The sequence below is a fragment of the Mesoplodon mirus genome, assembly GCF_964341445.2.
Source record: "Mesoplodon mirus genome assembly, chromosome: 4".
Taxonomy (NCBI): Eukaryota; Metazoa; Chordata; class Mammalia; order Artiodactyla; family Ziphiidae; genus Mesoplodon; species Mesoplodon mirus.
In genome coordinates this window covers 79,653,155-79,678,314 of record NC_138979.1, presented here as the reverse complement: position 1 = coordinate 79,678,314, position 25,160 = coordinate 79,653,155, and the positions used below count along the sequence as shown (strand labels likewise).

Here is a 25,160-nt window from a genome sequence, read left to right as displayed (position 1 = left end):
ATCCAGTCAATGCAAAAATGTAAGAGAAGTAAATGATATTTGAGTGAAGGAAACACATTACTTGCAAGTACTAGCTATCTGATAGTATCTGTAAATATAAAGAAAATTAATAGACAATGTATTGGAATAAAAAAAAGTCAGTTATGTATAAACAATATCAAAATTAAGAAAATTGAAAACCAGTGCCCATACCCAATAGAAATCTTAAAAACCTAAAAAAAAATCTGATAAACCTAAAAAAAAAATCAAAGAGTATAACAGGAAACAAAAAAACGCTGTAATGCTTAACTATGTGAGGAATTTCTGAACTGTACTGAAGGACATGAAAAAAAGACTAATTGAGAAATTTAATATATGATAAACTTGAAACATGAAGTCATTGAGAGGATAAACTAAGTGATCACTATATAAGTGATTCTGAGGTAAGTTGGTTGCTTATCCATCAGGGAAAAATGTGTCGGCATGTTACACCAAACACAGTAACTATTTCAAGGTGAATTAAAGGTCAAATGCTTGAAACAAAATAAATAAATATTTATTTATTTATAGTTCCATAAATAAAACTATTAAAATAATGGGAAGTGCTACATAAACAAACTGAAAAACAAGAATGTTAAAGGAAGAAAGATTTAAGATGTCATGGTGAAAACAAAAATTTCCATAGAAGATTAAAAGACAAAGGATAGGTTGGTCAAAAATACTTGCAGCATAAAACAAATAGATGACAACACTAATATAAAAGTGTTTTTTTTTTTGATCAGTAAGGAAAAGACAATTCAACCTAACAGAAAATTTAAATCAAGGAGGCAGAAATCTGTATAGCTAATAAGCATATGGGTGGCTCATGCTTTATTCAACCACCATCGTGGTTGTTAAAAGTGCAGAAGAGGGGGCTTCCCTGGTGGTGCAGTGCTTAAGAATACTCCTGCTAATGCAGGGGACACGGGTTCGAGCCCTGGTCCGGGAAGATCCCACATGCCGCAGAGCAACTAAGCCCGTGCGCCACAACTACTGAGCCTGCGTGCTACATTCTGTGTGCCTAGAGCCCAGACACCACATCGAAGAGTAGCCCCCACTCGCCACAACTAGAGAAAGCCCGCAAGCTGCAATGAAGACCCAATGCAGCCAAATAAATAAATTTATTTATTTTTTTAAAGTGCAGAAGAGGGAGCCAGATGACCTGGGTTGGCCCCCAGTCTTCTCCATTAACTGGCTATGTGACTTTTGACACCTTACTTGACATTTCTGTTTCTGTTTCCTCCTCTATGAAATGAAAATTATCACAGTACCTGTGTTGGAGGTCTGTGGTGAGGATTTACATGGTTTGATAAATGTAAAAAGAGTACAGTAGTACACAGTAAGCACTTAAAGTGTAAGCTCTCATCTTCATCACCCTTGTTTTAGTAGCTTAAATTACCAAATTACTTTAAGCAGTCAGATTAAGAAATATAGTCAAGATTTTTTGTGAGCAGTAGTGATTAAGTGTAGTTAAAGGACTCTCTCAAATGCTTCTGGAGGGAGCATGACCTGCTACCAGCCTCCTAGAAGACACCTTAGATTAAAATTTAATAGACACATATCTTTGAGCATTTATATTCTAGATATCTATTTTAGAGAGGCAGCTGGGGCTTGGAGAGATACAGTAATTACCCATGGTCACACAGATGCTAAACGCCAGAAATGGGAATTAAAGTGAAGTCTGGTTTCATGGTCCTACCATGGCCCACTGTTAATAAACATATGACAGAAAATGTTCAGTTTCATTAGTTATTTAAAAAAGCACGTATTAAAACAACGTGAGGCCATTTTATTCCTATGAAATTGCTGTATATTAAATAAAAATGCCTATGGTTGGCAACATTGGAAGGAAACGGACAGGCTCATTCACTGAGGCTAGGAGTATAAATTAATACAACGTTTTAGGAGAGCAAATTGGCAATACTTGCCGAAACCATAAAAATAGGTGTACCGTATGACTCAATAATTCCACCTCTAAGACTTTATTTTTAGGAATGCATCATGGAAGCACAAAGATATCTATGTGTAAAACCATCGCAGTGTTTACAGTTGTTAAAAATTGGAAACAACCTTAGATTACAATGGAAGATTGGTTAAGCTAATTATAGAATATTCATGAGATGAAGAACCATTCTAAATTATGGAGAAAAATCGATTTTTACATTGGAGAATGTTTCCCGTACTTTTTTAAAGTTTAAAACACAAGTGATTAAAAAGTACATAAATGAAAGTAAGACAGAATAAATCATGTTATTTAATAAGCAATTTCTGTATACTTGTCACTGTTCTTACTGCTTTTTGCTGATTATTTCACAACTGCTGAGATATGTATCTTTTTTTTTTTTTTTATTCACACTTTACAGATTAGGAAACTGAAGAAGAGAGGAGTTATGTAACTTATCCAAAGTTACCCAGCCACTCTGAGGCAGAGCCAGAATTTAAACTCACTTCATCTGCCTCTAAGGAGTCCCAAACTTCATCCAATACACTATGATCCTATTTTCATAAGATAAATATTTATAAAAGTACATTAAAAATTAGAGATGTTTGTTAAAAAATGGAATATTGTAAAAATTACATTTTTTTCCTTTTTTTAAGCTATTTTTGTAAATTGTACACCATTCTTCCAATTAGTAAATATTACTTTGTAAAGACAGCTTCTATTTCAGGGAGAGGAGTTGATAAGACATTTTGGGTACAGCAGGGTTTTCTGCCTTTACCAAAGTTCAGTGCTGGGTTTTGGATTCAGGCAATGGGTGGGTTGGATGGCCTTGCACAGAGAAAGGTGTGTTGTATGTGGAGGGCTGGGGTGATGAGTTCAGTGCTGCCTCTACTGGCTGGTGGTTGACTGTGTCAGGGCAAACAGTGACCTTACAGGCTTTTCAATCTCTCGTGCTGTTTGTAACTCCCGCGGTGGGAAACAGGCGTGTTTCCAAGTGGGGTTGTGAATAGAATCACTACCAAGTAAAGGATATTTACTTTTCTTCTTTCCTAGCCACATATCACATGTGAGCATGTGTCTGTTCACATCACATTTTGTTGGAGTCACCTTGCATGTGCATTAGTGGGGACCACCTGGTGTATTGTTATGTCACATTATTTTCCCTTTTGCATGCAATGAAAAGCTTCTGATAGAATAACGCTTGTTTACACCCAAATGTTCTCCATTTATTCACATGAAGGTGGAATTGGGGGCTGGGGAGGATCATTATGACTCTTCAGTTTGGATTTTGATGTTAAATGTGTATCTTTCCTCCTTAAAGCCACTGATGGTTTTATTCCTTCATATCGATTCTGATTAACTTTGCTGTTGAATCAGTTGATATCTTGTCACATCAAAACTTTACAGTAAAGCATAATAATGAGAATTCTCTTTTTTTTCTTTTTCTTTTTTTTAAATAATGAGAATTCTTTAAAAAGAGTTCCAGCTGAGAAAAATATTTTTTCTCTGTCCCACATACTAACCTTTGTTATATGCCAATTTAAAAAGTTTTGTTTTCTAATATAATGAATGCAGTATCTCTTTGACTCAAAAATTAGTTTTATCACCAAACTTTTTAAAAGTTCTTCATATTTACCATGCTTAAAGCTTGTGTAAGCAGATTTAAAATTCTTTTAGATAGAGAAAAATTGCATAGGTTAAAGAAAATTTCAGGTCAGATTAAAATCTAAACCAGACTACCTTCTCTGTAACTTGTCCTCTGGCTCTGAAATCCTGAATCATTACTCAGAAACAGACTTCCTGTGCTCTTTTCGTTCACTGTCTAATGTAACCAAGAATTCACAGTTAACATGGTTAGCTTTCTGATATATCATATTGTTTCTGAAAATAATGTAAAGGGACATGGAAATGCCCATTTCCCTAATTATGGAAGTTTAATTCCTAATTAGGTTAAATCTTTATAACTGTCCTGCAGAGATGCCTTCCCCAAATGATTGCCTGATATCTCTGCTCCTCACCTATGGAAAGGCAAGTATGTAAAGGTGTGTGATAAGTCAATTTGAAGAGTTTTCTTGTAACACTGAAGTTAAGGACATTATCTATTATTTCATCCTTCTATTTGAGTGAAATGAAATCCTCCCCGATGTCAGCCCAGGAAGACTCTCCAGTTGAACTTCGAGATTTCCTTTTGTCGCAATTTGCCTTAGGTGATAGAGATCTCAGAATTAAACTTAAGTCTTAATTGAAGTGACTATCTCATACCTAAAGACAAAAGTATATATAGATTTCTTTGCTCTAAGTTTTCTTTTAGCTGTGCTTTAGTTGTCCTGTTTCATAGAGGTTTTAACATTATAAAATGCTAGAAATAATTTTCAGAGTTAAGTATAAATAATAAGTATAGTTCTTGACTGGAAAAATATATGTTTAGCTTTCATTTATTATATAAATACTGTCATTTAGGAGTTTGGCAAGTTGGGGTGTTACCGAACTTTTTATCCTGTATTCATGTGTTGGAAGTTCAATTATATAAACACCGTGGAAAATGAAAATATTTAACAAATAGTTTCTTTGGTTACTATCTCAGTGTTTAATTATAACGCTAAATATTCAAATGCATTGATCTGTTCTTAACCCAAGCATATCCCAAATACAAAGTAGTGTATTTCCTCTATCTCTCAGTTTATCTTTTCCCAAAAGATATTCCTTATAGAGGACAGACTGAAAAAGTGGAATCAACCAAATATTCATAAATAGAAGGATTCATAAATTGTGGTTTATTCAGAGTTTGAATTTTACATAGCAGTTTAAAGAAATGAGGCTGATCTATATACTAATACAGACACATTACCAAATCCTATTGATACATACAGAATGAAATTACAAAATGTATACAGTTTGAAACACAAAAAATGTAAAATACTTTCTTCAAGGATATATTTATGAATATAAATTCTCAATAAAAATTTAGAAAGGGTACATGCCAAATTCCTATCTAATTTCCTTCTCAGGGAAAGAATTGTGGTATTTATGGACATTCAAAGGGACTTTTTCATTTCCTATAATTTTTCAATCTTTTTACAAATCTTTAAACTTACAATTTATATATTTTAAAATAATATATGAAAGTTCCAAACATGAGTAGCCTTAATTATATCTCTAGCTTTAAAAACTGCTTTAATGTCCTAGGTGGATTCTGTGCTTTGCTGACACAATTCTAGGACATTGAGAAAGAGGAAACGATCATTTACCCGAAAAAACAAAAAAACCTTCTTTGATTATAAAATATTTCTTTTTATACTGATACCTCTTGTTCTTCTGTTGCCCTTCCTAATGCTTAAGAAATCATGGAAATTTTAAGATAACAGTACAATGATTACGGGTTGAGGCAAAACTAAACTTGACCAAAGTCAGCTTGGCAAATTGTCATGCTGTTTTTGTATTTATTTCTTTCAACTTTAACACCCACAATTTATTAAGTGAGACAGTGGATAAAAGAGGAAGCTCAGAATCCTGTTTGGATACCGTTTAGGAAGGAAGCCAGGTCTTTATGGGGTACCCCCTTCCTCTTAGCCACTGGCCAGGAAAACCATCTTTCTGTTTAAAACCTATTCAATTTGAGAGAGGTGGAGTGACTTTGGGAAGGAAGGTGACCTCTCCCTTGTAAAGTGGAATGGCTCTGTTTCCCCCCCGTGACTTATTCAACTCATCTCGACCACTGTTTATAAGAACACTTGTGCTGGATGCTTGTAGTGACAGCAATAGTCATTTAAAATATGGCTCAGATTTCATGCCCTCAAATTTCCTATGTTATTTCAGATGTTTGATCATTACAATCCCAAATGGAGCTTTTGGTCAGCTCAAGTTTTGCTCTGCCCTGTTGGAGTTAACAGATATGCTTCGAATAAGCCAGAAGTTTAAAAATGCATATACTACCACTCTGTATAATCTAAGCATTGCTGCTATCAGATCTGAAAAGAAAATGCCATTATGGGAGCCAAGTCATTTCCAAAATGATACAGGGGATTTTTTCTTAGATGCCTCACACGCTGGGGTCCACAGGTAGATTGGTATGTGGAATTGATGTGAGTTGCTTGGCTGAGAGATGCTATCAGAAGAAGTTGTTTATTTTGTAGGTTTATCAGCACATTGTTCTTTTGAAATGTTTTTGGATTTTGACCTCAACTTTAGCTATGCTGATTTATTTAATTTGTATTGCACCTTGGCTGTGAAACACTGGTCATTTTTAGAAAACTCGTTCCTTTATTCATTTCTTTAAAATATTTCATAGTATTTGTATAAAATAATATTTTTCTAAAATAATATTTTATAAGGCAATAATTTTATAAAATATTGTATAAAATATTGTATAATATTTTTATAAAATAAAATACCATATTATAAATAAATAAAACATCTTATTTTATAACCTTTTTATTTTGGAATGATTCTAGGTTTACAGAAAATTTGCAAAGTGATACAGAGTTTCCATCTATCCTCACCTAGTTTCCTCTAATGTTAACATCTTAACATTGCCATGATGCACTTATCAAAACTAAAAAAAAAACTGACATTGTACATTACTATTAATTAAACTCTGGTCTTTATTTGGATTTCACCAGTTTTTCCACTAATGTCCTTTTTCTGTTCCAGGATCCAACCCAGGGTACCACATTGCATTTTATCATCTAATCTTAGTCTTCTGACTGGCAGTTTCCTAGTTTTTCCTTTTTCCCATGACCTTGGCAATCTTGAGTGGTACTTGCCAGAAACTTTGTAGAATATTCATCATTTTTTAACAAATAAAAATGTTTAACTTCTGGGATTTTTGAATGAAAGCCCTGGTAGGCTCAGTAATCATTTGTACCACTAATTTTCCTCTCGTATATCAGTTTCAGCCTGGTGATTATTACTTTATCTTCTTATCAGTTATAGAAGCACTCTAGAATTAAAAGTTGATTTATGATTTAATATTTACATAGTTTTAATATTTGCTTAATATTGGCTTCATCTGTGTATGCGTTCTGCATTTTCAATTTTGTCAGCTCATTCAGTTTAAATCCCATAGAAAGTCTGTACTTTATCTATTGTTTATGACAGATTCGAGATGGACAGACAAACTGTTACGTGTTGAAGAATAAAGATTTAGAACAAGCTTTTAAAGGAGTTATTTACTTGGAGATGGACCTCATATATAATCCGGTAGGTCTAACTGGATGTATCTCCCAGCTTCTCTCTATGGAAAGTAAAAGGTGACCAGCCTGGAGAGATTCAAATCAATGTAAAATGTTTCAGAATTTTTGCAGCTACAAAGAAAATAGTGTTTTAAAACTGAGCCAAGAAAAATCAGTGCTGGACAGTCTGGTATTAATCCTTTTGGGCCAGTAGAATTGATGGTGTGTAATTCTCAATAAATGTCAAGGGGAAAAAAAGTAAGAGGAAAGTTAGGTTCTTAGCTTTATTACCTTTAATCTTCTTCCAAGGCAACAGTTGGCTGTTGGACAGAGATATCTTCAAGCCTCTGACATGTTATTTAATTATTATAGTAGATGTCCTGCTATCCAACACTATCAAGACAGGTAGTTACTCAATTGAAACCTACAGTTAAAGGAGGATTTTTTTAATGTATCTTAAACTTTTAGTTTAATATGAACAAAATACATAGATATACATTCACTTGCCAATTTTTAGGTACGGGCCTATAACCTTTTTTTAAATAGCATGGACTTATTATTTTTAGTTCTACAGCATATTCCTTGCATTAATACACCCATAACATCTATGATTTCTAATTTCAGTTTCTTGAAAGTAGAGATACTCTTTAAAAACACTCACAGAACAATCTGAATATGGAATTTCTCCAGATTATTTTTCCATAAAATCATCACCTCAATATCAGTATCTTTTTAGTAACTGACCTTTCTCAAGGCTTTCTAGAGCAACATCGATTTCAAGTCTTTTGATCTGTATTTCAATAATTTATATAATTAATTAAATATAGAATTATAGTAACGGGTAAAATGGGCATAAATAGGTTTGCGAATTAGCACAGTTGGTTCTAGATGGGCATACTATTCAAGTGCCAGGAGCAGAAATCCCTAGGCATGCGTGGACATGGCTTACTTAGCTGTGGGCATTCCTTGTCATGGTACCAGCAGTAGGTTCTAGAAAGGGAAGGGAGAGCACAGGTTAATCCAGTTAGTGGGGTAAATGAATGTAGCATAATGGCACTTGTACAGTAATTAGAAGAATGGCTGCCATTTATTGGCCATCTACGATGGGCCAGGCTCTGATATTATTTCATTTCATCCCCACAATAAGTCTGGTCCCTAGCTATCATGAATGCCATCTTATGATGAGCAAGTGGAATTAAACAGGGGAGCTGATTTGCTGATAAATGAGTGAGTTGGGATCCAGATCCAGATCTTTCTGACTCCTCAATTATCCCGATGCTACATTGCTGATTGTTTACTATCTTTAAGAGATTATTCATAAAATCAATGGCAGGGAAGTTTTATATTTTATTCCTGGAAATGTTAGAACTCTGGGCACAGCTTCCAGTATGGGGTCTGCTGTTACTTCCTCTTTTTCCCCATTTCTTAACCTTTCCCTTCAAGGAGATCATATGTGTGTGTTGCACACAGATCACCCTTCATCTCCTCTTTTCTTCTGGCAAGTACTTGTATATAGACCATGCACACAGGTAAAACTTGAGTTTTAGGGGGAAAAACAGCCTTAAATTAAAAACTGTTAAGTAATGTTCTAGTTGTCCATCTGATGTAGAGGAGAAGGACTTGAATTTTGTTCTTTGAGGTTTTCCTCAGTTTAGTGATTTGGATAAACCATGAAATCTCTCTGACCCTCAGTTTATTCCCTAAAAGCTGGGCTAAAATGACTCATTTACTTATTTTTCTGGATCATTGAGAGGAAATGAGGTTCTCTATGGAAAAGATGTTTTTATAAGCCGGAAACTGATTTTCACATGCAAGGTATTACTGGCAAGGGGTAGTTCAAAACTTTGATGTGAAAGGAAGTTTTTACTTTTTAGAGACTTTGGTTTGAGGACTTCATGAGCCCAATCTCTGCAGTGGTTTAAAATATCTCTTTGATTTGCAACGTGGAAACAACACTCTGGAATCTCCAGTCTGACCTACCCGAGTGATGCTCGTGAAATGAGACTCTGGAGACCCATGTAGAGCTCCGGGTACCCACCATGTCTCTGCCCACCCCCCAAACCCCTAATCCCACGCCCTTAGGGTCAGAAGGTATTGGTTTCCAGAACTTCTCAGTCATTAGAAAAAGAAGAGAGTGAAGTCCATCTCAATGCTGCCCCTTTTAACACTGGTGTCTTTCTAGATCAAAGCAAGTATTCGGACCTTTACTCCCAGAGAAAAGCGCTTTGTTGAAGATAGCCGCAAGCTGTCCAAAAAGGTAAGTCAGTGCAGTAAACTGGCTTGTTGGTACAGTCAGCACCCAGCACCCGGAGTACTTACTGGTCATGACTTGGTTGCATCTCACCCTCCTTCTCTGTTTTCCTCTCTCCCTCCTCCCTCTCCCCGCTTGTCTCCCCATCTCTCCACTCCTTCCTCCATCTCTCCTTCTCTCCCTAGACAAGGACTTCAGTTGGGCTCAGTAAGAAGGGAAAGACTCAGAACATATCTGTTGGATGCTGCAGAGGGTGTTAGCCCTCCATTCATCCCCTGAACCATTTTGTAAACAAAAATTCTGAGCGTCAAGCCATAAACCTTCTCTTGAATTTACTTACCCCTCCTACCCTCCTTTAATCGCAGCCATTTTAGTCTCCATCTTTCAACATTTCAGGGAGGCATTCTGCCAGTGGAGTCCATCATGGAATTAACCCAGTTGATCTTTCGAGATGTCCAGCCTCAGATTCACTGATAGGTGTTCCTACCACTTTTTTTTGCCTAAATTTGGATTGTGTTGGCATTTTACCTCCTATTGAATTAACTCTCACTCCCTCTGCCTGTTACCCTTAATTCCTCTCTCATCAGTTCAACAAAAAGTGAAGATCAGGGCCAAGCAGAGGAAGTTTCACATTTTTTTTCTAACATGACCTTTACAGTTCTTTTCAGAGCCCCTCCCTGTCCTATTCAGACACAGTTCAGGATTTCACTCTGTACTTACTGTCCCTCTTCAGTTGTGTAGCAAAGAACAAAGTGTCCCCTTTTTAAAGTGTTTATTACTTCCACCACTTCCTGTGGGGTGAGCAGCTGTGGATTACAGAAAGCAAGTTAAATATAAAGGCATCTTATCATCCTTTGGTTTCCCATGAACTTCTGGACACACTCGGGAAAGGCCTTAAACCTCTTCTGAAGGGAGCATCCAAATGTTTTGTTTTGGTCTGCCGTAACATTGAGTGTAATATTTATTTTGTGTAATCTGAGTAAATGGCTTTATTATTGTTGTTATTATTGCCTTTTGCTCTGTTTACTTGAAAGTTAAAACCCGAGTTGAGGTAGGTGGCATAGCTGCTTTGCAAACAAATTGAAATGAATCTACCTACAACTGGGAGAAAAGACATTTCCTTTGCCAAACAGGACCTCCGTGTTGGGTGGCTTTGGGCTCTGAGAGCACCGGGGGTTTTGGGGCTGAGACCCTGGGGTATGTTAGGTTTCTCCCCAAGTTCCTCTCAGCACTGAGTGTCCCCAGATTTTTATAAAGTTGAAACTTGTGCTCATGACACAAATACTTAAAATCACTTAGTATGTGCCAGGCTCTCTTCTAAGCCCTTTAATTCTCTCCACAACCTTCAAGGTTAGCACTCCTATCAACCCCATTGAATAAAAGAGAGGTTAAGAAACTGGCCCAAGGTCACACAGCAAAGAGGTAGGAGAGCTGGATTTCCTTTCCAGAGCTTTACTTTCCTATAGAATAGACTTTTTCTTCTGGACTAGATGAGCTAGAATACATGTACATTTCTACTGTAAATCTACCCATTTCCTTCCAAACTAAACAACATAGACCCTCATTCCATTCTGTCTGTCTCTCTCAAACACACACATTTCACATGCCTGACTGCTGCTTTTTTTTTTTTTCTTTTGGCTGTGTTGGGTCTTTGTTGCTGTGTGCGGGCTTTCTCTAGCTGAGGCGAGTAGGGGCTACTCTTTGTTGCGGTGGGCGGGCTTCTCACTGGTGGCTTCTCTTGTCGCGGAGCACGGGCTCTAGGTGCGCGGGCTTCAGTAGTTGCAGCACGCAGGCTCAGTAGTTGTGGCGCGTGGGCTCTAGGATGCTCAGGCTTTTGTAGTTGTGGCACGTGGACTCAGTAGTTGTGGCTCGCAGACTCTAGAGCACAGGCTCAGTAGTTGTGGTGCTATGGGCTTAGTTGCTCCACGGCATGGGGGACCTTCCCAGACCAGGGATCGAACCCATGTTCCCTGCATTGGCAGGAGGATTCTTAACCACTGCGTCATCAGGGAAGTCCCCTGACTGCTGTATTTTTTACCAGCTCAGTTTTGTGCTGAACATTATTGAAACAGCCTATTCTCCTTCAAAGGAGCTATAAAATGCATTGGATTTTCTTTTCCTCCCAGGATGATCATAGTTTAAAAATGAACTTTAGAAAAAGTATTTGGACTCTTCATTTTTACTGTTTTGTTCATTGGCAGTTATACAGAATATAATTTAAATGACCAAGCTGTCTGATCTAAAGAGAATATTTGGAGTGTTTAAGCCTAGTTCCCTGTTTTCCATTTTTTTAATCAGATCTTATCAAGAGATGTAGACCGAGTGAAAAGACTCACCATGACAGTCTGGAATACAGTACAGTTCCTTAAAAGCTGCTTCCAGTGGGAATCCACATTGAGAAGTACAGTAGCATTCGTGGTAAGCTTCCTCTTTTATGTTCAACTTATTTGCTTCCGAGTCCCAAGTCCAAATGCAGATGGGTTTTATTTTACTTATGTGAAGCAGAATGAGGCACATTCAACATAGCTGAAGTTTATACTGGTAAGGAAACTTTAAAAAAAAGGATAGCCATTCATCTTTCTAAAATATATTATGACATAGGAGATTATGTAGGAGGTGTCTTCCCAAGACCATACTTGTCAGATTTACCCTTGGAAATCCCTTAAATTATCCAAATCATACTTATATACTATCTCTTGATAAGGTAAAGAGATCCAGTGTTCTATGCATTTTTAAATGTTTTTGTGGTGGTTATTATAAACCATTTGTATAGTCCCCACGATGTGTTTGTCTCCTTCTGTACTCATGAGGGCCAGTGTTTCCTGAAAAATGGCAGTTGAAAAATCACATGACTAAATGAAGACTAAATTGCTCTAATTTATGTTTTAAGTAAATCATTGGCAAACTTTGGCATAAAAAACATTTATTCATCTCCAACCACTTGAGACGTAACTGATTACTACACATTACAAGTTGACTCAACACCACAAAGGAGAACCACTGTCTGTGAAATACATTCTTATAATAATCGTTGGCCTTTCCTTATGAGCATAATAAAATCACGGAATCTCAGAACTGCATGAGATCTTAAAACCACCTAGGTCAACCACGAGAGTCCAAGAATCTTGTAAGGACTTGAAAGTTAGCATAATGTCCTCACTTTACATCTCTGGGCATCCTCCCTCCTCTGTAAAGGCACTTGTCATTGATCAGATTGGTAGCATCAGGCATGGGAGGAGAAACCAAATGGCTCGACTGCTAATCTTGTGCCTTTTGTATTATGCCATTAACTTCTGCACTGTGCAAAGATCACAGTAGGACCTAATACGATGTGTGAGTGGTTGAGTCATGATCACGGCTCTTTTGTCTCCTGGTTTCTATCATCCATGCTCTCTCTTACCCACCAGGATTATCCACATTAAAAAAAAAAAAATCAGTCCCAGAGGTCAGTGGGTTCGAGGTCACTCCCACCTTTCTTATGCAAGCTGTATACTGGCTCCATAAGAGGCTTTTTCTTAGCCATTTTAGCACTTTGTTTTATCTTTAGTTAATGTTAGTTTTTCATTGGTTCAGGAGGTAGAAGGCCTGTGATGGCTGCAGCCTTGGCCTTTAATATACCTTTTCTTTGTTTTAAAGTTGCTAGAACAATTGGGCTTGTTAACAAAATTAAGAAGGATTTTATTAATCCCTATCTGCCTTTGACTTGTCATTGATTCATCCACTTCCCTTTCTCACATTCTCCTCAGTTGGGGGCTTCGTGTGTTGGGTTCCTCTTCAGCCTCCCTGCCTCTGTTTCCCACCTGAATCCTCTCTGCAAACTTTCCAGGGAATGTTCTGTGTGATTCTAGGCAAACGAGGCAAGTCAACGTGATTGGTGGCTTCTTCCAGTCAGCACCCCGGCCAGTCCCTTGGAGGAAGAAGGATTTCCTCTTTCTTGAATTTAGTTTCTGGCACTGAGGTTTTTAGAAAAACAGAGATCTGTTGCACTGGATTATGTAGGGGGATGACAGAAATGATTAATGGGCTGTCAGCCTGATCTGAAGAAAGATTACAACAATGAATAGAAATAAGTTGTTTCATAGAGGGGGCTTCTAAATGGGAAGGGAGACTTGGCATTGGGGCCACTTCTGCATGGCCTGGGACCTGAGTGGACCCTCCTTGCTGACACCACACCGCACAGCCCTCTGCCAGGCCGGCTGCCAGAGGCAGGCTAGCACATCCTCCTTTAAAATCCCTAAGGCCCAAGGAACGAAAGATAGAGGAGTGCTCTTCTTGCTGGTTTGCCAAAATACGATTTTGCAAGGGTACCTGAGTTTATGAGACGGTGGGAGGCCCCACTGCAGGTGTGGATGGGGGACATTTTCCATTGGACATCATTGGAAAATGCAGAATCAATTACGAGTGATATGTGCATCCGTTCTCTCTCTCTCTAGGTTGTCCTGAAGGTACTGAGATAAAGACAGCTTCACTCAGATAGACTTAGTTTTCTGTTTTCATTTGAAACTCTGCTTTTGAATGTTTATCTCACATTTACTTTGACGAGCCATGGTGGATCTCAGAGATACTGCAGATGTAGAGACATAGGTATCTCCCCTCCCTAAGCTGATGATGTGTAATTTCATTAGAGAATGTTTTTGTTGCTACCATCATGATGGTCACTCCAAAACTATTTCTGCTCTTAAAGCGAGAACATATAAAGAAAATAACATTATTAGGATAAAATAAAAAATGCATTGTAGCCTCCCTTGTTTTCTTTAATAAGATCATGGGTAGCCAAGCCTTCATATTTTTCAGAAAACATTTTGCTTTCATGGCTCTTGCTTACAGACTTAACGCTAGCTGCTTGTGGAGTGCTGATGGGTGATTCCAGGCCTGTGGGCTGCCACTGGTTGTGTCCCTGACTCTGTAGGACTCTGTTCAGGGTTGTCTTTCTGCAGAATGTTGGATCCTCGGGTGACCTGGGCCAGAGAGGGAGGAATGGGGAGACTGTGATGCTGAAACCTGGCTTCACTCCCTCACTCCACTACTGAGAACGCCATGTGTGTCTTTGGTGGTACAGTACACACTGATGCTCTCCTATGATCTACTGAGGACAGAATGCTGCTCCGGGTCTTTATTCATCCATGTGGTACTTTGTTCATGCTTCGTCCACTTGCCTTGGCATTTCAGGGGCAGAGCAATTTCGTGCTGGTCTGAAGCAAGGTCTTAAGCCAAGAATGTATTAAACAGTAGGACTGCATGTGAAGGCCTTTCTCTATTAGAAATTAGGATAAGTGCTCTTTGAGGGTTCACTGCACAGGTGTGAAAAGAACCGTTTTGGCTAAACCCATCTCCATTGGGGCTTTTCCTTCCCCTAGAGGTACAGCACCACAAGCTAAGGGCAGAAACATAGGCAGTTTTCACTTCTGTTTTGTCAGGTAACATGAAATTGCCTTACTAACATCATGTTCATGTTTCTATTTTCAAAGCAGGAATGTTATAGGATCATGTTTAGTATATTCTGGTCATTAATCTTAAGACTTTATGAAAGCAAGCCATACATTTTCTAAGGGATCCTGTGGATGTATATATGAATATATCGTATCTTGTTGAAAGCAGGAGTTAAAGGAAAGCAACCTGTTAAGATCTAGGTCCTGTGGTGTCCGGTCAGAAGTGGATGAACAAACATGAGAAAATTTATCTTGTTAGACTGTTTAAGCATTAACCTCCCCCACCAGAGGATTAATCCCTTCTCCACTCAGCGTGGGTGGTTGTTCTCCCAATACTAAGAGAAGAAAGTTATCTTCAATTTCCTGACACCTGCCACGTGACTGTTACTGTATACAGTTTAATTCATTGTTATTGTTTGTTATTGTAAGAAATTAAAAGTGGACTATCTTTCTTTAATTTTTATTGAAGTATAGTTGATTTACAATGTTGTATTAGTTTCAGGTGTACAACAAAGTGATTCAGTTATACATATATATGTCTATTCTTTTTCAGATTTTTTTCTATTATAGGTTATTACAAGGTATTGAATATAGTTCCCTGTGCTATACTGAATGTGGTCACTGAATGTGGACTTTTTTAGAGTAGTCAGATTCCAAATCATACTTCTATAGGCTTAATTTTTTTTAACATCTTTATTGGAGTACAATTGCTTTACATGGTGTGTTAGTTTCTGCTTTATAACAAAGGGAATCAGCTATACATATACATATGTCCCATATCTCCTCCCTCTTTCATCTCCCTCCCACCCTCCCTATCCCACCCCTCTAGGTGGTCACAAAGCACGGAGCTGATCTCCCTGTGCTATGTGGCTGCTTCCCACTAGCAATCTATTTTACGTTTGGTAGTGTATATAATAAGTCCGTGCCACTCTCTCACTTCATCCCAGCTTACCCTTCCCCCTCCCCGTGTCATTACCTCTTTTGAGTCTTTCTCCTTCCTCTAAGTTTTCTAGATGTTTTTTTTTTTTAATGTGTTTTCTGAGCTTTACTTGCTTTAAGCTAAAGATAATTGTTTTTCACTCAAAAGTTCATATTCTCAGTTTTTCCAATTGAAAGATAAATTAATATAAGATGTCAACTTATGGACAGAGGCCTATAACTAAAACATCATGCCTAGAAGAAGCACATCTGTATATTTCCCTATGAATGGACTTGTAAATATACGTGGTATTTTGTATACATGCCCATGGTCATTCCCAGTCACAGGCTTTGAACTCTAGGGATAATTAATGGCTTTTGTTGCTTCAGTGATTACTATGTGTCAGGTACTGTCCTAAAGCATGTTATAAGTGTTAATTCATTTAGTTCTCATAACAAGTTGCTGATGTAGATGCCAGTATCAGTATTTCCTTCTTTTTACAGATAAGAAAAATAAGCCCATAGAAGTTAAATAAAGGTTAAATAAAGTGTCAGAGGTCATATGCTTTTAAGAGACAGAGCTGAGATTTAAACCCAGACCATCAGGATTTAGAGTCCATGCATGTAAACATTGGGCTACACTGCCTGTCATTGACACCCAGGATGCAGTGATCACAATCCTTGTATTTAGATAGATATAATGGCTCTATGAGTCATTTCAGATATGTATAATATCTAGGTGTTATAAATGGAAGTTAAGCCTATTCCAAGATGCTTTGGGAGAAAGAAATCCTTATTATATGGGTAAGAATAATTCTCAGACATAGTCATTATATTCACAAGAGATGAAGTAAAATTAAAGAAGTGAAAGGTAGAAATGTCTCTGGCATCTTTGGGGAACAGCCCAGACCGTGGGAATCACATGCTTATGACATCCGTGGAATTCAGCTTGATGGTCTGGAAAACCTCAGTGCTTGGTTCTAGGCTAAGCCCCAAATTGAGGTCTGAGTTATCTTTTCCCGCTTTTGGAGGAAGCTCTTAGATGATGTAGAAGGGCTTTCAAGGGGAGAGTGAAGAGTGAAAACAACTAAAGGAAAGAGCCATGGAAGGAATCTGTAGTTTTCAGATCATCTTCAAGAATTCCAGGTTGTTCAGAATAAGGGCTAGTAGTGGAGACGTGTAACTATCTACATTAGTAAATTACTACAAAATATCTTAAAACAGTGGCTTTCAGAGAAATTGGCTCATATTTCTACCGTGGGAAGGGTGCTCTGTTGTACAATATATTCCCATATCTAGTGCAGATACGTTATTTGATGATAGTTAAGAGGAATTGAGTTTGTTTTCAGAAGATAATTTTGCATTGTGGTATTTGTATTGTAGAAGCAGTCATCTGTATGAGTTTTTTTGATTTGTTTTTCTCTTGGGTAATTGTACTTTATAAACAAGCCCCAAATATTGTCTATAAAAGACCTAAGGTTATATTATGGCATAAATGCATTAATTTTTTCATATGACAGGAAACATTTACTTGACAGTTGGCATCATCAGAAAATTATTTTAATAGCAAAGGTCTCCCAATGCTGCAAAAAAGGATTGCATTTATGTAGTTTGGTTTTCCACCACTCTTTAAGGCCCTCGCCTCTTGCGTTGAGGGAGAGGAGTCTATGGGGGCATTGATGGATTCCTTATTTATTAAAATTTTACTTGGACCTTTCACGTTAAAAAGCAATTTAAGTCTACCATATATCAATGGGTATTTTCATAAAGCTATGCTTTTAACATCTGTGACTTTTTTCCTGCATTTTTGGATTGTAAGAAAATGAAGAATTAATTCTTCAGAGTTGACAGGGCCTGCAATATGATACATAATTTAAAGCATCAATCAACTGTCCCACTTCCCAATAAGGTTAAAATACAATTCTCCACTTTTTAGTGATAGCCCCTATTTAACATATATAGAATTCTTAGCTTTTAGGGATCCTAGAATTTTGAGAAGTGTGAAATGATTTCACATTGAACTTAAAAACAATAGCAACTGTAACAGAACGAACCCTTCCATCACACACATGTGTGCATACACACACTCACACACAAAACACTGAGAAGCAGAGGGCATTTGGGAAGCAAAAAGTTTCGCTGCTGAAAGTTTTCTGAGAATGATTTGATAAAAATTTCATGAGACCTTGAGGAGTGTCCCTGTTTATAATCCCTTCTGTGGCCCACAGGACATTCAGATTGAAGTTACTTTGGTACAGATGACAATTACACTGGATGTTTTGTTTTCAGATTGGACGATTAAAATAGTGCTGGTCAGTTGTCTTTTTGATGCTTTAGATATTTATGTGTTAACTTGGTCTAAAATTTTTTTTCTTTTTTTTTTAAAAAATTGTATCACCAGTTTATTCACAACTAGATGCACTGCATTTGATTCAACTTTTGGTGGCTGTTTCCACATCCACCAGAAATCACAATCGGATGTGCACAGCAGGCATCACTGCCTGTTTGGTGGGTGTTTGTGCAGTTGCTGCTCAAAGATTAACAGTAAAACTGAAAAAAAAATCCACAGTTAACAATCACCATTTTGTCTGGATAAAATTTTTTAGGCATCTTAAATGTTACGTATATATACTTACATGCAAAAATGTATAAATAGGGCTTCCCTGGTGGCGCAGTGGTTGAGAGTCCGCCTGCTGATGCAGGGGACACGGGTTCGTGCCCCGGTCTGGGAAGATCCCACATGCCGCAGAGCGGCTGGGCCCGTGAGCCATGGCCACTGAGCCTGCGCGTCCGGAGCCTGTGCTCCGCAAGGGGAGAGGCCACAACAGTGAGAGACCTGCCTACTGCAAAAAAAAAAAAAAAAAAAAAAAAAAAAAAAAAAAAATGTATAAATATATTACATTAAATGCTTAAAATCTTTGCCAGTTTATTATTTGTTTTATTTAACATTTGTACGATGATTTCCCAAATCTTCCTTTTCTCAGAGGACTACCTAACATACTTTTAAAAATACTTTAAAGTTCTTTTTCAGTATTTTTTTCCATAAGAACAATCCATTATTGCACATTGTGATTATAATTTTTATAACATAATTGCACCTTCTATTGACAGCTTCTCAGGCATTAACTAATTATGCCATTTAACAAAATTACAGTAATTGCATTAAAAGATTATCTATTGAAAATTTAAAAGCACACTCTTAGCTATTTTAGTATATTTCATGTTTATATTTTCAACTTTATAATTGAATTGCATTTCCAGGCAGAATCCTAGCTATACTGAATGAAATCAGCTGGTATTTTGGAGCATCACAATTTTGAATAGTAAGCATTAGATCTTCACTTTTTAAAATCCCAGAATAGCATATGTTGTCAGTCTTCACACGGCCCTGCTGGGTAATAAGTGAATGGTTCTCATAGGTCCAGGCCCTGTATGAGAACTCTGTCTCTACCTGCTGCCTTTCCTAAGCTTTCTACTGGGATGTACTTGCAAGTACACATTTTTCTGCCTTCTTTGAATTTTCTGGTTAGGAGCCTTTGTCCTTTACAGATTCCAGAGAACTCAGTCTAGTTCACTCTGCTGTTCAGAGATACCCTACTGTTAATTTGAACTTGATCCTGAATTTAGGAACTTAAATCTTAGATGAATAAAAGACTTCAGTGATCATGTCCTTCCTTGACCAAACCAGTGTCCCACTGCCTCCTTCAAGCTTGCCCCTCTTCCTCCCTCCCTCCCTCCCTTTCCACAATCATTGTTTGTCCAGTGTCTCATACACTGCTAGATATTGAGATACAGAGATGAAATGATCATAGTAAGTCATCCAACCATCTGTCTTCCTCCCCTCTTTTCTTCTCTTCCCCCCTTCATCTCTCCTGCTCTCTCCCTTCTCACCCCATCCGCCAGCCTCCCAGCCTCTCCCCAGTATCCCTCTCCACCTCCTTTGCTGCACCCTTTCTTTCTCTCCCCCAGCTTCCCTCCACTGTCCTCCTCTTATATTTGAAACCAAAGCAGTAAACTTTTAATTAATAAAGGACACCATAAGAAAAATTAAGTTTGCCCTTTGGAGAGCAAATTATATAATAAGCATGGAACTATTTTAAACATATGAAGTGAGCTACCAATGTGGGTAGGAATTATTAGCTGATATAACCATTGGGAGGTTAGGGTGTTGCTCTCCTAACTCAGAGAAAAGCTTCGCTGAAATGGGTACAGGTACACACACAAACACAGACACACAGTTGCTGAAAGCTTCACTGAAGTGGGTATAGGTACCCACACAAACACACACACACAGAGTTGCTGTTTCATTGCAAAGGATGTGGAGGACCTGTTCAAGAATGGGGTAGAAATGCAAACAATTGTATTCTGTGTCATGTAATTAATGTACAAGAGTCAACTATATCTAGGGCTGATTAATGTGCATGGAACCACCAAATTCCAAATTATGTGATTCTACCTTTAAGGCTGTGATAGTACTTTTCATGTTTGACCTAATAAATTAAGTTCTTTATATCAAAATAGGAGGGATTTTATTTTAATATTTCAGGTTAATGTCATATGCTAAAAAAATCATTCAGTGTAACGTAGCCATATGATTGAAGGATTATGTTAAGACACTGTGAGCTACAGATTTAATGACAGAGACCCAGTCTTTTATCTGTGTGTACGTCCTTACCGCTCATGATGGTACTGAGTATATTGCAGGCATCTAATCAATGCTTCTTAGAAGAATATGGGACTCATACAGACCATCTATTACCAGATACTGTTTGTTTGTAGTCCAACTACTCCTCTGACCATAGCAATCTATGACCCCACCAGAGGGTAAAATTCAAAGACAACTGAACGACTTAATCATAATCTTTTCTGATGTGCGTTTTCCCACCTTTTTCTCGACCCTGCCCATGGTGGGGGGGTGATGGTGCTAATTTGCAGCAAGATGTCCAAAAGACAGTCAGCAGTAGGCGAACTTGGAGGAGGGGAATTGGCAAATCTCTAACCCGGATCAACAGCCCCTGAATCTAGAGGGATTTTATTTTTGATTCTTACAGAGCTGAGTGCCTTTTTCCCCCCTCCATCTGTTGCTATATATGACACCTGGATGTGCAAACATTTTGTCTGATGCAAAAATGGAAAAGAAGATTTAGAAATAAAAGAGAGAGGGTTGGAAGGGAGGAATAGAGTGCTGGTGGGTCTGAAAACAGTCAGAACCAATTTCCTGCTTCAGTTTTGTTCTGTTGAAGAACCATGATCAGCACTTACATTTTGGGCTAATTTGATATTGCCTTTTTGGTGGTCCGAGCTTTGTCATTTGTTTGGAAGCTGTCATCTTTATTAGTCTCTCTGGCTGATCTTTGGGGCTCCCCATCAGGTGGCGCGTGCTGTCCGTTGTCTGACTGGGCTTGGCAAGCCGCTGGCCCTTTTATTGCTGTGTGATGCGGGCATGCTCGCCCGGCAGCCTGTAATTAGACCCACCACAGATGACAGTTACAAGAGAGCCTGGTAATCATTCTAGCCGCCTGATCTGATGTTTATGGAGAGAAACCTTCTTTGTGGTCTGGTTAGGGTTTACTATACTGTATCTTACTTTGGCCATTTGATTTATAATTCAGGAAGTTGTGTTTTGCTACCTCTCCGCCGAGCTTGGAGTTGTATCATTGGTTTTTGAAATAAGAGCGCTAATTTGGAGGGGGTAGTTTTCATTGGACTGATACTGTAGCTCCCAATTTTATTAAAAAAGATAGGAAGACAATTAAATCAAACAGCCAGTTCATTATGTCATCATTTAAACGATGTTCCTGTACAGTGTTTACAGACTGTTTTAGTCTCCCTGGGATTTTCTTATAACCCAAATCCGTGTTTTTTGGCCCTTTACAATGACTTTTCTATATCTGGCCTAGGTTTAAAATTTTTTTTGTTTCCACTCGTTGCCAGGGATACTTCACTTTGTCAGGGAAAAATACAAAGAAAGAAATATACTTATTAACTCAATTGGTGTTGAGACCTCCATGGCTATGATTTTAAGTCTGGAAAAGCATGGAGCTATAGAGTGTTAAGTCAGAGGGTCTTTATGTTCATTTGTGGGGGAAGAAACTGAAGGCTTCGGGAAAGTGATTTTTCTCCTGGCCTGTTAGAACAGAGTGTTTTCAGTCCTTATACCATTTTTACAGTGTGTGGCTTTTGTGGTCATAAATTTTGTAATTATGGTTTTAGTTCATGAGTATGAGCTGTATCTAAACAGTCTCCACAGATTGGGTTATTAAAAAAATTTTTTTTAAACATACTTTTCTGCAAGTCTTACATTTGGAAAATATTTTATAAGTCTGGAGAGCTGCTACTCAGAGGGGTAATATGCCCTGGAGGAACAAATATCTGTAATATCTGTTACTTCATGTGGGCTTTTCTTACAGCAGATGAATCTTCCTCATTAAGACCTGAGGGGTAGTGCTGCTGCCGCTAAAGATGATGATGTGAGGATGATGATGATAATCTGTTTGCATGTTCTGGGTGTTTTAAGTTTTGACTTCTGCTGTTCAACTTGTTCTTACTTTATTGGGCTACAGTAACACTTTTAGTGAAATATTGTCTCACATTTGTCTTTTGTTTAAAGAGCAACAGAATACTAAGCATGAATTTGCCAATAGCAACATTTCTTCTGCTCTGGTATAAGCCAGGTACATGCAATTATAAACTTTATTGTCAATTATTCCATAGCAAAAGTGGCTTTCCTTGGAAACTGTTGGAGTCCTCACATTTTTGGTAAGGAAATTTCTATAGGCTAATTTGTGCTCCAGATTCTACTTTGCAGAATAGGAAAATGTGATGTGTGTTTAGCTGTTAAAAAATTAGCCACCTGTGGCCTCAGTCACCTATACCTCTTTCCATACATTTTATTTTGCATTTCATGATTTTTAGAATTTTAGTAATGTACACATTCCAAGAGAAAAATAATTGATTTCCAGGAAATTCTGTGCATGTGCATACACACACGCACAAACATATACAAGGGGGAGGGGGGCAGAGGAGGAGGAAGAGGAGAGAAAGGAAAAGGGAAAAGAGAAGGGATAGCAAATAGCCTTTCCATTGCTGGAGTTTACTTAAAGACAGTCCTGCAGGTGGCGATAGAATCTCATAAATGATAAAAATCCCAAAGTAAATTTCTGTGCACTGTTTCTCGGGGATTTTAATTTCAGTAATTTATTTTTAATTTGATACAATCATCTACAAGCAGAAATCGTTACATTAGAAAAAATTCAAATTTCCATGTTGTGTAATCTCTGTTTTTATAAAAATTTTCTCAGATATTTTATGGCGTGTTCATCTTTATGCACAAGAGATGAGATCTAGGTTATTGCCAAGCTGGTACAGATTTTTTATGGCAAATAACCATTTTAAGCCTGTTTTTTTAATTTTTATTTTACTTTTTTTAACATATAGCTAAAATTTGATGCCTGTGCCATTGGTTAGGTTCATAAAGTCTTTTGCTATTGAGTATTAAGTTGTTATAAGGGTAGTGCTGTGTGGGTGTATGTGTGTCAGTGTTTGCTTGTGTATCAGAGTATCAAATCAGTTGCTTCCAGAGGACATTTCCTTCCTTAGCTAATTGTTGAAGGTTAGTTTTAATCTGAGAGGAATCACAAATTCTTTGAAAGCTATTTATTTTACCCAGCAATAAAAAGACAACATAAACAGTTTGTTTGAAAACACTAGAAATTGCATAGTGGATATGATAACACTTTTTCAATTATTTTATTTTAGATATTAGGCTTTCTTCAAGCAAAGTTAAAACATTCAGTAGATCTTTCTTTCCTGCTAGTTGAGGTTCAAAAGTTCTTAAATTGCTTATTGTGAATGTATGTTTTCACTTGCCATTTTTTCTTAAGTTTGTGTTCGAAGATGCAAACTCTAAAGTGATTTGCTTAAACATAAAGCTAATTTTCAGCTCTCGTCTTTTCATGTAGCCTCATTTAAAAAACTTTTGCAGTGTACATTTTCAAGGGGAACTGCCTTGATTCTAGAAAATGTAATTATTTTGGTTTAAATGCTTTAGGCTTTAGATGTTGAGTGTCATCAACAGACAACTGTGATGGTCTTGAGCAAATTACGTGAAATTCAGTCTTTGTCTCCTGAACATTTCACTAAGTCTTATGGTGAAGTTCAAAATGAATAAGGTCTTCTATACTGTACCGTCGAATACAGAATTTCTTATAATAGAAGAGGGGGGAAAAGAGAAAAGAAAAGAAACCTTCTAGCCTTCTAATATTCTGTTTCAATTGCTATTCCAATTACTCATGAGGGGGAAGAGTGGAAAGCAAGTGAGACCCTCGGAAAACCTGTTTTGCTGCCTTCACATAAAGGATATTCAATTCTGTGCTCTGTTAGCAACTGACCAAAATCTAATCCATTAAAAAAATGTATCGTGGTAAGCAGTTCTTGAAAATGTTTATAATGAATGGTAAAAGCCAAGCTTCCACTGTGAGATTAGCAGTTGGAACAGGATGTGTTCATCAGGAAATAGGTTATTGCCTTACCAGTGTGTCCTGCTGCGTAACCTGCAGGATAGATGAAGATTTAAAAGCTTGCAGTGCAAGGAGTTTATTTGATTTCCCCCCTTTGCCTTCTTTTGCATATCACAGTGTTGTTTATCACCCATGGTGCTTTTTCTCAACAAATCTATTCCAAAGTTCATTTTATAGACAAAAAGCATCCAGTGTTTTGGAGGTCGCCACCCCCCTCCACGCCCCACCCCTCTCACACACACCGGATGCTCATCAGTGCCCTATTCCAATTAATGTAACTAATTCACTTTTACAGAGCGAAGTCTGTAGCTTTAAAAAATAATAAGAGAATGGTGAAAGATGACTTTCCAGAAGTCTGGACTCACCCTCACCCCCCCATCTTAAAGATACAGAAAATACTGGATACAGGAAATACTGAATACTGTGGATTATGGTGATTTTCCTACTTTTTGCTTGATTGCCGTCCAGTGTTGGAGCCAGTGGACAGTAGTGCTAATGAATAATGCCTTCTATATGGACGATACCTATAGTCACACACACGCAGTGACTAAGAGATCAAATACACTGGCTAAAAAGCCTTAGGGAAGCATTATGTGTCTGAGGTCTGATCTATTGTCTGGGAGGTCAGATGAGTGTTAATGCACTCTGCAAAGATTACACTCCCTCACTAATTGCTCCGACACTTCCTTAAAGGATTTAAACAGTCAGGAAAGGTGATGCTCCTTGTCAATTTTTGTCTTCTGCCTGCAGTTGAAGTTTATCTGTCTTTCCACTGAGACCACTAGATCAAGTAGCCTCGCCAGTGTCAAAGGCATAAACTCTGAATTAATAGTGAAAGCAAGGAGAGATGTTATTTACAGCTCCATTATGACTTGCTCTTTAAATGCTTTGCATTCCATCTCTGGTGTTTAC

At 37.7% G+C, this 25,160-nt stretch overlaps 1 protein-coding gene across 5 annotated transcripts in view; it reads left to right on the top strand.

Moving 5' to 3' along the window:
* MCTP2 (multiple C2 and transmembrane domain containing 2) overlaps window positions 1-25,160 on the top strand; it is a gene marked incomplete at its 3' end in the record, with an annotated part of 245,631 nt that overhangs the window by 146,236 nt on the left and 74,235 nt on the right. For all 5 annotated transcript variants that reach the window (XM_082619662.1, XM_082619663.1, XM_082619660.1 and 2 more), the window contains 3 exons: window positions 7,058-7,159; window positions 9,314-9,388; window positions 11,681-11,800. In XM_082619662.1, coding sequence (XP_082475788.1) covers window positions 7,058-7,159; window positions 9,314-9,388; window positions 11,681-11,800 — 297 coding nt within the window. The remainder of the gene's footprint in view (window positions 1-7,057; window positions 7,160-9,313; window positions 9,389-11,680; window positions 11,801-25,160) is intronic.